This window comes from Gopherus flavomarginatus, chromosome 16 (assembly GCF_025201925.1).
Source record: "Gopherus flavomarginatus isolate rGopFla2 chromosome 16, rGopFla2.mat.asm, whole genome shotgun sequence".
Classification (NCBI taxonomy): domain Eukaryota; kingdom Metazoa; phylum Chordata; order Testudines; family Testudinidae; genus Gopherus; species Gopherus flavomarginatus.
In genome coordinates this window covers 5233690-5247464 of record NC_066632.1, presented here as the reverse complement: position 1 = coordinate 5247464, position 13775 = coordinate 5233690, and the positions used below count along the sequence as shown (strand labels likewise).

The following is a 13775-nucleotide window of genomic DNA, read 5'->3' as shown; positions in this document are numbered from 1 at the left end:
GCAGGGCCCAGTGTGAGAGATAGGCACCATTTTTATTCCATTTTAGCCCAGTGTGAGCCCCAGTGGCTCCCAGCAGATCATGGGGTCGCCACCAGCCTCTGGCTGCAGATGAGAAGTGTAAGTGTGTGTGTGTGTGTGTGTGTGTGTGGACACCTCAGCCCTCTGGTCAGTGCACACCCAGAATTGCACAAAGAAACGAGTCAGTTTTCACCGGCACATGTTCTGAGTCCAAAGCAGCTGTATTCCACACAAGCATCTCAAGGTGGGTCTAAAGCCTCCACTCGCCAGGCCGCCCGACCCACAGCGGGAGGTGGCGGCATTCTCAGCCCCATTTAACAGCAGGGTCGGCAGAGCACAGCAGGGAGCAGTGTCACCCGGAGCGGAGACCTGACTCCCAGCCCCCTGTTTTAACCACTGCCCCCCCGCTGCCTCTTCCCCCATAGGGCAACAAAACCGGCACCGCTGGATTCACACAGAGATGGGGGTTCAGAGCAAGTGGAAGCCACAGGGGCCCGATGCAGCCAGCGGAGATTGCAGGGGTGAAGGCGCTTGCACTGCGAACAGCAAGTTTGTAAATGTGAAGCAGTGGTGAAGGGCGGGGGGGCAAGGTGGCACAGGCAGAGCGAGGAGCATCTCCGGTGGGTGGCCTCCGTGGGAGAAATTCGCCCCTGTGTAGAGAGGGGGCACAAAGGCCCTATGGGCTGTAGGGTTGCCAGGTGTCTGGTTTTCAACTGGAGCGTCTGGTTGGAAAGGGACCCTGGCGAGTCCAGTCAGCACAACTGACTGAGCTGCTAAAAGTCCAGTCAGCGGCTCAGTGGGACAAAGACAGGCTCCTGTAAGTGGCCAGTGTAACCAGCTCCTAGGCACAGGGCACTGCCCCCGCCCCTAGCATCAGCTCCACAGGAACCACGGCCAGTGGGAACTGTGGAGGTGATGTCTGCATGTGCGGGCAGTGGGCCGAGACCCCTGGCCTCTCTACCTAGGGGCCAGACATGCTGCCACTTCTGGGAGCTGCCTAAGGTAAGCGCCACTCAGCTGAAGTCCGCACCCCAAAACCCTGCCCGCACCCAAACTCCCTCCCAGACCCTGCACCCCTTCCCACACCCCAACCCTCTGTCCTAGCCCTGATCTGCCTCCTGCACCCCAAATCCCTCATCCCTAGGCCCACCCCAGAGCCCACACCTTGAACTGAAGCCCGCACCCACTCCCACACCCCAAACTCCCTGGCCACAGCCTGGCGCTTGCACCCCCAGCCAGAGCCTGCACCCTCTCTGCCCTCCAAACCCCTGCCCAGCCCTGAGCCCCCTCCTGCACTCCGAATACCTCGCCCCCAGCCTGGAGCCCACACCCTGAGCCAGAGCCCTCACCCCCTCCTGCACCGCAACCCCCACCCCCAGCCCCAGACAGTGAAAGTGAGAGAAGGTGGGGGAGAGTGAGCAATGGAGGTGAGGGGGGAGGATTCTGTGAGCAGGGCCCCCTGGCTGGGCCAGGGCAAGGGTGTTCAGTTTTGTGCGATTAGCCCTAGTGGACTGGTGTGGGGCTGGAATGATTCACAGGCCTCGTGGGCCGGGATACTTTTCAGCTGGTGCTCAGAGCAAGGGCAGGACTCCGGCCATTTAGACAGAACCAGCTTTTTCGCAGATCCACCTGTAGTGCAAGTTGCAGGGCTCATCGTTCCAATGGCCGCCCTCGTGTAGGTGGGCACAATCCTCATTTCTGACGTGAAAACTGTACATGTTATTGGGCTCCCCTGGGGCCCAAAACCTGAAAGGGAAGGAAGAGAAGAGCCCTCAAGCCACTGGGCTACCGGTTCCGGCTCAGATGATCCCATCTATGTGCTGCCTGGTAACTGGGTCTCCCCTCAGCATAACCTAGAGCAGCCTCAGGGTTGGTCTAACTTACGCTCAGGCCCCTGCGGCATTGTGGGCAGCCAAAAATAGCCAAAGTACAGCCATGCTCCAGCCCCACCCCTACGTATGGGGCTTTTCTGCTCTTCTCCAGGCCCTTGAGCTCCAGGAAAGTGTGTGTGTGGGAGATTACATTCCCTTTATGGCCCCTTGATGGGGCCAGAGCTGCATAAAGGGGCATCAGGAAAAGGAGTGAACAACATGGCTTCCAAGGAAGGCAGACTGCCCTGTCCCTGAATGGGGGTTTGTGGCATTTTCACTCCAAAAACCCAAGGGTTTATTAACCCCCCTCCCTCAAAACAGACAGATTTTTTTTATTTTGAATGATCCAAATGAACGAAGGGCTGGGGACAGGCTCACCTGCTAGCAGAGCAGGCCTTGTTTCTGGGCCACTAGGGGATAACAACCAACTACAAGTTAATGGAGCTGCTCCTTTGGCCCCATAATGGCTAGCTTGGAGATAGTACCTTTCTTTGGGGAAGAGAAAAGCACTTTACAAAGCATCATTTGGCCATTTGGCAGAAGGGGAAACTGAGGCACAGAGTAGGGCAGTGACTTGCCCAAGGCCATCCAGAAGGCCAGCAGGACAGTGCTACTGAGTCCCAGAGCAGGGCTCTAACCACTGGGCCAGGATGTTATTTTTACAGGCCCTTAGTTCACACTAATGCAGTGGAGAATATCACATTATCAGTGGTAGAATCTGCCACCTACACAGACTATGGCAGCACAAACTTCTCCTTGCCGTGGTGTCTCAGACCTGCCCTGCCTTGGAGAGACCCCTCTGTAGGCTGAAAGGGGTGCTCCATCTCCTTGGCCCATTCAGTCCTCAGCCCCTCGGCTGTGATGGCCGACAAGCCCCCAGTGCGATCTGTGGATGCTTTTCCCACTGGGAACTGGGTTGAGACCCATCAAGTTCATTTCATACAGAGAGCACCCAGCAACAGCGCTACATGTAGTCACTACAGACTTGGGTCAGATTCGAACCAGTGACCTGTGGGGGACCAATAAAGGCTCGAGTCAGTCAGTCGTCAGGACATGAAATCAAACCCGAGTGGTGCTGTCCCAGGCCTCAGCCTTGCAACTAATGAGGTGGAAAGCGCCTGCAGGAGCAGGGGCAGCTTGGAAAGGTTGGGGGCAGGAAGGGGAGAGCAGAGGCTTGCCCCATGCTTACGTAAATGCCACAGGAGTGTTGTCCACCCAGTGCCAGACGCCTTCAGTCGCTTGGTCTGTGAAGCCAATCCAGTGACGAACAGAATCAGCTTTAGTGGCTAAGTAATTCTAGAGAATATGACACAGAGGATTGGGTGGTTAGAACTGGAGCATAAGCTAGGCCTCATGGCGACCCTTGCGTGGGTGCATTTTACCCAATGAGGGGGTCGGTGGGTCATACCTGCTCCATTCGATCGTTGATCACCACCAGATCGGCAGCATGGCTCAAACAGAAGCTTCTGGCCGCCTGCCAGCGCTGGGCAGACGTTGAGAAAATGTAGCACCTCCCTCGGTACTGCTCCCAGCCAGGCTGGCACCGGAAAGTGCCTGCCGGAGAGAACACAGCAGAGCCAGCGCGTGACTAGGGAGATAGGGGAGGGAAGGACTCCTCACCCTGGATAAACCCAGCGAATGCCTTCAGCGGCTGCCAGGTACTGAGGGAGTTTCCTTCAAGCAGGCCCTGCCCCCTGGAAAGCATTTCAGCAAGTGCTCAGCTGTAAGGTCACTGGGAGAATATTATTCACCCAGTAAATGTGGAGGAAATTCTGAGTCACTTCCCGATGGAACAAATCACTATTTACTCTGAGCTTGCCAGCAGAGTGTTAGACACTTAGCTAATGAGAAGAGAGAGATGGATGGGTAGATACAATAGAGACTTTGCTTAATACGCAGCTGGAAACATTAAACGGACTCTTACAGCACAATCCTTCATATAGCGCCAAGGGAAGAGCGCCCCCTAGGATCGCGCTGGGGGATTGCAGTCAGCACTGATTGTCAGGGCAGAGCGCCTCCTACAGACTCCCCTCTCTATGGCTTCGATGAATGTGAAGGCCCCCAATGTTCGCAAAAGGCTTAGTATTACTCATTGTTATTATCTGTATTGCCATAGCCCCCCAAATCTGGCCCTGTTGTGCCAGGCGCTGTACAGACGCAGGACAGAAAACGGTCCCCCTGCCGCGAAGAGCGAGTCAAGGCTGGCATGTATCTCACCGTTTCCTTTCTGCGCGGCATCCATGATCTTGAAGGTCTCGGCCCTGATGTCATCTCTATCATGTTTCGCTTTGGCCAGATCCGTGAACACTGGAAATACAACACGCCATTGGGTATGGGAATGGGGTCCCATCCCTTTCAATAGTTTGGGAGCCTCGAGTGGCGCTCACCATGTCCCGTGTGTCCAAAGCCGCCAGAAGTTAGGCAGGGCGCAGGTGTGTGCAGCTCAGCCTGGCGTGTCTGTGTACGGACTGTAAACACCAGGATTTGGGGCCTGGCTGTGACACTGAAACGGGGCCCCTTTCTCAGCAGCGAGAGGCACCGACCTTGTTACAGTTGGTCCAATATAGTCATTAGGGACCGGAGACCCGGCTGAACACTCCAGCAGGACCCCAGCCTTTCACTAGGGTCAAATTTATTCATCTCAAACCTGCTCCCTCTCTCTCCCTAAACCCCAGCAGAAGCCCTGCTCCTCCCCACTGCCCTACCCCCCAGTTCCCTACCCTGGGCTCCCCCACACACCAAGCTTATTACACTGGATACTCCTCTTTCTGCCCAGCCCTTGAATCTACCTGCCTCCCTTTGGCCCCTAATGGGTCCCTGTCCCCCATCTCCTCTCAGCTTTTCCCGAAATGATTTTGGGGAGCAAGAAACAGCCTTTCTGTAGCAGCCCAGCCCAGACTGTTCCCTGAAGGTTAGACTGGGAACACACTGGGGTGAGAATCCCCAGCACTAAAGGGTTAACTGGCGTCCCCCACATTCAGAATGGGGACCTTGGTGCACACAGAGCCCTGAGCGCAGGCTCAGGGGGGTTTGGCTGTGTCCCGGCTGGGGTCTGCAAGGGTGGGGCTTGGCCCTGGGTTTCCTGCCTTGGTGCCTCCATCTCAGGGAACGAATCACAAATGTCACTCACTCAGGCTGGATCTGGTGTGTGTGGGGATACCAGGTTGCCATGGCCACCCAGGGCTGGGATTCTCCAGCCCCATCTCATCTTCCTGCTGCTGTTCCCCCCACCCCTTTCTGCTGCCTGAGCCCTGCTCCCCATCCCCACCTGCCCTCACCTTCCACTCTTAGCGTGGCCTGGTCCGACTGCAGCCTCTCCAGCTCCTTGGCCAGCGCCTTCCCTGAGACACAAACAGAGCCATCACACTCCTGGGGAGTCTCGGGGACCGGGAATGGGGAGGGATGGAGATTGGTCAGGAAATGGGGTAGGGAGGGACTTGTGAGGAGGAGGAGGAGGGAGGAAGGCCAAAGGAGTGAGATGAGAGAGGTGCAGGGAAGTCATAGAGGGGACGTCGGGCTGCGGATCATGAGGACTTGGGTACGTACCAGTGCTGCGCATGGTGGATTGATTGAAATGAAGCATCCCCAGTTGCTTCGCCATCTCAGAGCCTGGAAGAGACAGAGCCCAGTGAGCTCCCCCATACTTGTTTCGTGGGGAAGGGCCGTGTTCCCCAGCAGAACGGGTCTACGAGGGCCACCCAGGGCTGGTTTCCTTCCCTGGAGGAGGCTGCATGTGGGTGGATTTGCTTTAACCCCTCAGGCTCTGATGGTCATTAAGGCCCCAGATGGGAATGAATTGTCCCAGTCCAGGCAGTGAGGCAAGGTTAGAACTCAGGGCCCCCTGACTCCCTGCCCTGTGCTCATTCCCCCAGACCCATGGCTGTCAGTCAGCCCTGCCTAGGGGAGAGCCAGCTAGTGGGATTAGTTAGGGTCCCCCCAGACTAGTGAGTAATCGGGCATCTTATCAAGAACATCCTTTGCAAACGGTACGCCCTGAAAAGTCGAGAGACAAAGCTGAGACTTTACATAGCTGCGGTGCTCAGTATCCGGGCCTCTGGGACTGAAATGTGGCCCCGCACCATCAAGATTGGCAAGAAATTGGACATGATTCAGATGAAGCGTCTTCAAATGATCGAAAGCATCAAATGCCTGGGATGCAAGTCGAATGAAGGGATCTGCTTCCTAAGGAATCAGGTCCTGCTCTACTAGATGGTCGCCCAATCCTCTCTCAGGCGCCATGGCCATGTGCTTTGAAGTTCCTGAGAGACTCTCTTTGATTCGAGGAAAGCTTGATGGGACCTGAAACACGACAGCCGGATGGTGTCAGAGACCCGTCTCTCACTGGCATCCTACCTCGTAAAGTACAGGTTTGGCTCAGAGCAGAATATCATGGAGGCCCAGAATGCCTTCAGTCACCTCTATGCTGTCCAAGCAACAGCAAGAGAACTGACCGGCCCTCTAGCTTAGGGAAATTTGCACTAGTGTCTCTATACCCTGGTGCAAATCTCTAGTGTGGACACATGGCACGGGGCTTGCACAGTGCCATTCCCTTTTGTAATTCACCAGCATGAGACCCACTGAAGAGAGTCCTGCTTTGCATCAATGAAGCACGTCTACATGAACAGGTTTGCATCACATTTTAACCATCGAGACAAAGTCTCCAGCGACAGGGCGGATTTTCCATCACTTGGAGCCTTTAACAGATTGGGCCTCTCTCCCGTAAAGCACCGCTATACTCAACCACCCAATGTGGAATCGCTGGGTGGCCTCCTCTGGCCTGGGTTCTGCAGGAGGTCAGAACAGATGCTCCATACAGTCTCTTCTGGCCATAACATTCATGGGTTTGTGAGCTACCAGGTGTACATTTCTCTGCTGCAGACAGGCTCTTAGCTAAATAAAGCCTGATCCAAACGCTATTCAAGATCATGGGAGTCTTTCCCTCAGGCTCAACAGGCTCAGATCATTAATCAGGGAATTGGAGTGCAACCAAAACAATGAGAGGCTTGTTACATCCTGTTCTCTTGTGCTCCCCCATCTGTTTGCCTGCCTTCACCTCTTGTCCCTTGTCTAATATGTAGGTTGGAAGCTCTTTGGGGCACGGACTGTAGATTTGTTATGTATTTGTGCAGCGCCCAGCACAATGGGGGTCTGTGAGTGGGGCTCCTAACTGCTACTATAATACACCTAATAGTGTTATGCTGGAGGGTGCTGTTGACTGCCCTCATGTGGGATCCACAGACAATGACAGACCTCATTAAAGCCAACGGGTACCAAGTGCGGGAGGAGCAATCAAGCCCCTGAAGGCCATAAAATAGATGCAGACAGTGGAGGCGACTGCCCAAAGCACCAGGCTGCATGACAGGTCAGAGCTGAGGTGGGGTGGCCTTAGGGCATCATCAGGTGCTAGGAAACCAGCTGCCAGCTGCATGGGTGGAAGGCCGAAGGAGCTGTGAGTGGGACCCTGGGAGGAAGCGGAGACAGAGCTCCCCGGGCACAGAGCTCGCTGGGGGGGCAGTTGTGGGGATTTGTGAGCAAGGAACCTGGCTGCTGCTGTTAGTTCCTGCCCTGCTCAGTGGAACAGGACCCCGGGTAACTAAACCAAGTCACAGCGAGAACACACCTGCCTGGGAGCAGCGTTTGCTCCCCCTAACGGGAACAAACCCAGCAAGGCCTCAGATTTTGTCTTGGGCCAAAAGGGTAACAACAGTAATACCAACAAACGGACGCCTGGGAGGAAGCTGAATTGTTACCGTTGACTCTGAGCACGGATTGCTCAGTCCGCATCTGCTCCAGCTCCTTGGACATCTCTGCGTCTAGAAAGAGAGGCAGATGTCAACTGTTTATATGGTTTGGGGGACTCAGAGTAGGGATGGGTTTTCAGTTTGGAGTCATGGCCCAGGGAGGAATGCTGCATTTCTATTTCTCAGCTTCCCACTGCTCACTTGTGTCTGGGGGAGACAATCTCCCAGTCCTCTCTGAGCCACCCCAGCCGTGGTGCAGTCTGCCCAACCCCAAATGTTAAAAAAAAAGAACCATGATATTGGGTTAAAAGTCATCAGCTTTGTAAAAAAATAAATTTTGCATCCTTTTCTTTGACTTCTGGTTCCTGAGCTGTCACGTCACTTTTTCAGGCTTTTCTCTGCAACTAGAAACTGTCTCAGATTTTTACATGACTCCAGGACTCACATGACTCCACATAACTTCCACCATCTAGAATTTTCAACACTGAAATGGCGTGTAATCTCCCACCAGGGGTCATCAGCAAGATTTGAATATCTGACCCCTGCAGCAAAGACCTCTAACCACTTGAGCTAAAGGAGTAACTCTGTAAGCTGGCAGCAGTAGTTGGGCTGTCATCCATTATGGAGCAGCTGCCAGAGAGGGTCCCAACACACACTGTACTAACTTGTCGAACACAGGATACATTCAAACATCACACCCCAATGTGTTCCTGCTCAGATTGCGGGTCCTGGGAAGGGGTCCCACCAGAGGCACTGTGATTTCCCTGGGTCTGCTGGACCTCCTCTCTGACCCAGGTCCCCACCCTCACTCCACCAGTTTCACAAAGGCCCCACCCTGCCTCTTCCTGCCCTCACTACTCCCCCTCCTCCCCGTGCCTCCTTCAGGCCACTGTACAGCTGAGTGGGAGGAGAGGGAGGGGAAGGAGCTGATTGGCGGGGCTGCTGGCGGGTGCTGAGCACCCATTATTCTTTTTCCATGGGTGGTCCAGCCCCACAGCGCCCACGGAGTCAGCGCCTATTGGCCCCACTGCTGTGAGCTAGCGGTCGGGTGGCCTGACTTAAGGAGCCGTGTCTTACATTTAGCAGTACTAGGGCACAGGAAAGTGCATTATGGGGTATTATACCCCAACCCCTGCAGCACCCCACGCTGCCCATTGACAGAGACACAGCTCGGGCTGGCAGGGACATGTGGGGTAATATCTTGGCCTCACTGAAGCCAATGAGAGTTTGACCATTGACAATGGAGCCAGGATTGCACCCTGGGCTTTTCCACTGGGCCTGTTCCTCTGTCATGGTCCTAAACGCTCTTCAGGATACTTACACTTTGCAATCGCCACGGCAAGGAGCACGGTCCACAGCACGAATAACACGGCATGCAGGACATAAAGGGTTAATATGGATTTTGCAGCCCCCTTCTGGACCCTAGGAAACTGCAGCCAGGCACTCCCTGGATGGGAGCAGCAGAGACGGGGCGGTTAGAGCACAAATCCTTGCCCCAGGGGGACGGCACTAGGGAAATCAGCAGTCACTGTTATTAGCCTTCAGTAACTCATACGGATGGACGCGCCTCTGGGATCAGGCACCTCTGGGCACCGTAGAGCAATTCACACCCAGAGGTTGGGAGGGACATCAAGTAGGAATTGAAACATAATTTTGTGTATTCCCATCCAGCCATCCCCATTCTATCTAATCTCTCTGTCTCCAGGATATCTAGAGTCCATCCACCGTCTCAGGCTTCCATCACTCCTGTTGCCCTAGCAGTAAGAGAACCCCATTTCCTGGGAGTCCCCTGTGTTTTCCCAAGTATCCTTTGGGGAACCGGGCTGGCGGTGCATGGCTCCATGGCTCAGGTCTCTGCGTACATCTTCCCCCGCCCCACCCCATCCCCTGCTTGACCTGTGATCCACTCTTGATGGCTGCCTGTACCCCAGCCCTGGCCTCCTTTCCCAGTGCCCTGAGCTTCCCCAGCACCGTCCTCCAGGAATCCTCCCCATCGTGCCAAAGACTCATGCACCATGAAGACCCCCAGCCAAGGAGGCTGCCCCCAGCTCTGTGCTGCTCCCCTCTGCGGTAGCCTCCTATTGGCTCAGAAGGTTGTTCCCGCACAGTGCCCTGTACATCCGGCCACCCCCCAGCCTCAGCCCAGTGTGCTCCTGTCAGTGGGGGGGCTGGGGAGGGGAAGGAAGCAACTGTGTCCCCAACCCCCACATCAGCCCCATCCCACACATCACCCCCCTTCAGTTCCCAGGAATGAAAATAAAAAAGAGGAAGAAAAGAACCAAAAATCCGCTTTAAATGCAGAATTGTTTGTACCCAGGAAGCACATGACGTCTTCCCATTGCACAACCCAGGGTCGTGCTGCGGGGTCAGCAGGACTCTGGAGCTGAAATGCATTGGGTAGGACATGTACCTCTGGGCCTAGGAAAGTCATTGGGGACAAGGCTGCTGACAGCACGACCTGGGATGTGTATGGGAGCCCTGCATGGGACTATTTTTTTAATCCCGCTCTAGTCCTGCTCTGCAATACACAGGCCCACCCGCTCCCGCATTGCTTCTTGCGTTTTTATCCCATTCCCACCCATAAAAAACTTAGATCCTGCAAATCCCACAAGAGACACAGATCGCCCCATGCTAATAAAAATAAAAACAAAAACAAGAGTCAGGTAATATGTATATATAAATGAAGTTCAGATACAATTTTTAGCACTAAAAGAATAAAACAAACCTTGCTTAAACTGTGTAAAAATATTTTAACTCCTGTTATATCTAACCCTCCCTTAAATTTCACTATTAAAACCTTCAGTTAAAAAATCCATCTTGCTTTCCATTGCTGCCATTCTATTCACTGCAAACCAACGAGAGAGTTCGTGTTTTCCTGCAAATTCCCGCAGGCTGTATTTTTTGCTCACTCAATCTCACCCGCAACACAGTACGTTTTACCCGCTCCTGCTGTTATGGCAGCGGTTCCTGAGGGATCCCAGCCCCTCTGCAAGGCTCTAATATGTATAATGGGCTCCATTGCCCAACAACATGTGCATCAGCAGCAATAGTGCTGAGTGCATGGTGGGTGCAAAATCTTCTCTCTCTCCTTAGTCACGTCCACCTTCTCTCTCCTTCCAACACACCCCATATCTCTACCTAATTTTTTTCTTTTCATTAAAATTAAATCACACAAACCCTTGTAATTTTTTGGGGGGAGATTCAGTGCCCCGTGGAATTGGCGGGGCAGGGCAGGAAGCATGTTAGGAAAATAAAGGAGTGAGTCAGCGAGAGACAGAGAAATGAGGAGGTGAAAGTGTGTTGGGGGGAAAAAAAGAAAGGAATGAATCAGGCTGAGAGAGGAGGAGGAGCACCCTGAAAAACAGCTCCTCCCAACACCTGTAGCTGTGCACACCCCAGCCAGCACCTGCAGCCAGACAGCCAGACTGGATGGTGATTAGACTGAGCTCTTGGACACTCTGTTTACCTTCCTCAGACCTGAAGACGAGCTCAGTGAAGCTCGGATCTTGTCCCTTGCACCAAGAGAAGTTGGTCCAAGAGAAGATATTTCCTCACCCACCTTGTCTCTCACACATCCTGGGGCCAATACAGTCTATCTACTCTTAGATCCCTGCACTACCCAAGCACCAAACACAAACATGTGACAAAATGCTGCTGAACCAAGTTGGGAAGTCTCAGCCTGGTTCTGTCCAGAACCCTCCAGCTGCGACGTCTGAAAAGCCACATGCCCGAGTTGAAACCTTCTCGGTTCCCAGCCCATCCCCTTCCAGAGAACAGGGGCCCAATTCCGAAGAGCTCACTCAAATTGCCCAGCCCTCGGTTTTATTGGTGTGTGAGGTCTGTGGGATGGGGCCTGTTATTAAGGAGTTAGCGACGGGGAGGAAATGATTGTGGGATCTCCCACTATTGCAGCCCGGGTGTTACCTTCTCTTTCAGATGCTATTTCTGCCTCTTGTTCCTTGAGTGCCACTCGGTCGGACTCTTCACACTTCTTGTAAATATGGTCTAAAGCCATCGCTCTGAGCTTCTTCCTCTCCCGACTCTGCGCCGGTGAGCTTAATAGCAGCTGAGCCTTCGAGCAGCTCTCCTTGAAAAGGAAACACATGCACCCAGTCACCCTTCCTCTCTTCAGAACTGCAGAGGTCCATGTCCTTGCCACTTCTCCCCCAGTGGCTGGGAACCTTCATACAATCACCGTTCCTGGAAAAATGTGAGGGAATACAGCTCCCTTCCTCCCACAGTGACTCACTGCTTATTTTGCTTCAGTCTTCAGTTAATGGAGACCAGATACTCAGCACAGTTAATGTTAACAATCAAGGGGAAGGAACTCAAGCCAGACTAGGGAATGGTCAGATTAAGGAATAGTTCAATAAGTTAGATGTATTCTAGATGCCAGGGCCCAGGGCAATTCATCCTACTTAAGGAACTAGCTGCTGAAACAATCTCACAACCATTAGCAAAGGTTGCTGCTGGATTGTGTATTTCTGGTTCCAAATGAGGTGTGTGGTTAACCACTCTGAGGTTCTATTGTAGTGAAAACAAGAATAAGTTTATCATCAAACAGAGATTCCCATAATCGAGAGTGAGAATATTGGAGACAAATGGTCACTGTCACACTGTTTGGAGTGGCTAATAACTGAGTGCCAACCTCAGGGCAGAGACCCCAAACCGGTGCTATGTTGTTCTATGATTAGCTTTCACTTACCCAGTAACAAGAGTGAATTCCTGAAGCACTATAACAGTCTTATTGTGGAGTCACAGCCCCTGGGGGGCAGTGCAGTCTATCTTGCCAGGCAAGTTAGACCTTAGATCACACACCAAAGACAACGCTCGTAGCCAATCCTGTAATAAACAAACGAAAGGCTTATTAACTAGGCAAAAGAAATCAGAGAGTGAAAGCAGGCAGCATGCGTACGCAAATGAGTTACACGCTAAACGTGACAGAGTTGTAGCAACCTGTCAGCACTGAATATCATTTCGGACTAACCCAGGTTGACCCAGGGGATCTCAGCTCCTGTTTCCTAGCTCCAGCCGTGTGAGACTCCAAACAGCAAAGAGAGAGAGAGAGAGATGTAAAAGTTTCTTGTCATGTAGTTTTACTTCCTTCTTCCACAATTCAAGCTGATGGGTTGGGCCCTTTTGCAGGGAGCATCTCCATGGGTGTGATGGGGTAATTAACAAAGCCTTCGTCTTTAATTGGCATTAATCTATGGAAAGCCTGAGCCAGTAATTTCCCTGCAAATGAAATTATAAAATAAAATTTAAACGGACTGACATTCCTCAGCGGCTGCTTAAATAAAACCTACTCCCTCTTCAGGAGTTTGTTTCACTCTCAGGAAGCAGGAGGTAAAACATCAGGAAATCTGCAAGAGATCTGAACAGAGCAAGCACAGACACCACAGCCAAGCATTACCGTGGAACATTTCAAGTGTCATCACAGAGTGAGGAGCAAGGTGAAACTGTAGCTGTGTATGTGGAAGAACTAAAAATATTAACTGACTAGTCATTGGTTGGAAATGTCCTATGTGCTGCAGGAGAGATTATTAATACCACAAACCAATGAGGGAATTCAAACACAATTGCTGGCAGAAGGGGACATAACCTGGCCCAAAGCAACAGACTGAGCAACAGCAATGGAAGCAGCAGTGAAAAAACTTACAAGCTTTGCACTTAAAATGAAGGGACAAATCGAAGTGACTCAGGAGCCCGAGAGGTGTTTCCGCATCAGTTTGTACCTTTAAAATGGGAGCATCTCAAGCCCCAGAGGGCAGGGCCGGATTTGCACCCCCTAGGCACAGGATTTTCAGCCCCTCCCCGCCCCCCCCCCCCAGCCTACAGCTGACTTTCATGTTGCACACACAGTTTTAGAGAGATAAGGTGCCCCTAGAATGTCTGGCGCCCCTAGAGGTGTGCCTACAATGCCTATAGACTCCTATGGAATGTCTAAAGAGCATACTAAGCTGGGGCTGTGACTCAGGTTTAAGAACAAGCCCCACTTCTGTCCACATAGAAATTAGTTTTACTGAGGTTTGCAGAGCCTGCTGTGGGGGTGGGTTGGAGCCCAAACATTTTGTAGTGTGGATGCAGCTCAGCTCCATGTCACCAGACTCGGGTATAGAGAGTCTGCCAACTCTATCTAACAATC

At 52.8% G+C, this 13775-nt stretch overlaps 1 protein-coding gene across 2 annotated transcripts; it reads right to left on the bottom strand.

The window, feature by feature from the left end:
- Positions 1-220: 220 nt before the first annotated feature.
- On the bottom strand, positions 221-12679 carry LOC127035290 (C-type lectin domain family 17, member A-like). 2 transcript variants are annotated; one of them, XM_050925004.1, is made up of 11 exons: positions 12618-12679; positions 12332-12472; positions 11555-11714; positions 8952-9077; positions 7640-7702; positions 5436-5498; positions 5168-5230; positions 4107-4196; positions 3298-3443; positions 3079-3185; positions 221-1764 (listed from the first exon to the last, which is right to left on the bottom strand). In XM_050925004.1, exons 3-11 carry the CDS (start codon positions 11643-11645, stop codon positions 1617-1619), a joined length of 897 nt encoding a protein of 298 aa, XP_050780961.1. In that variant the 5' UTR covers positions 11646-11714; positions 12332-12472; positions 12618-12679; the 3' UTR covers positions 221-1616. The 2 variants fall into 2 exon arrangements, with proteins under 2 accessions (XP_050780961.1, XP_050780962.1); XM_050925005.1 differs by lacking the exon at positions 8952-9077.
- Between the last annotated feature and the right edge of the window lie 1096 nt (positions 12680-13775).

What these genes read in the sequence shown, in the direction of transcription:
- LOC127035290 (XM_050925004.1), bottom strand. Translation starts at nt 11,645, where the DNA reads ATGGCTTTAGACCATATTTACAAGAAGTGTGAAGAGTCCGACCGAGTG. An exon ending in AATAGCATCTGAAAGAGAAG is followed by an intron (nt 9,078 to 11,554) that starts GTAACACCCGGG and finishes GCTCCCATCCAG; the next exon opens with GGAGTGCCTGGCTGCAGTTT. An exon ending in ATCCACCATGCGCAGCACTG is followed by an intron (nt 5,231 to 5,435) that starts GTACGTACCCAA and finishes TTTGTGTCTCAG; the next exon opens with GGAAGGCGCTGGCCAAGGAG.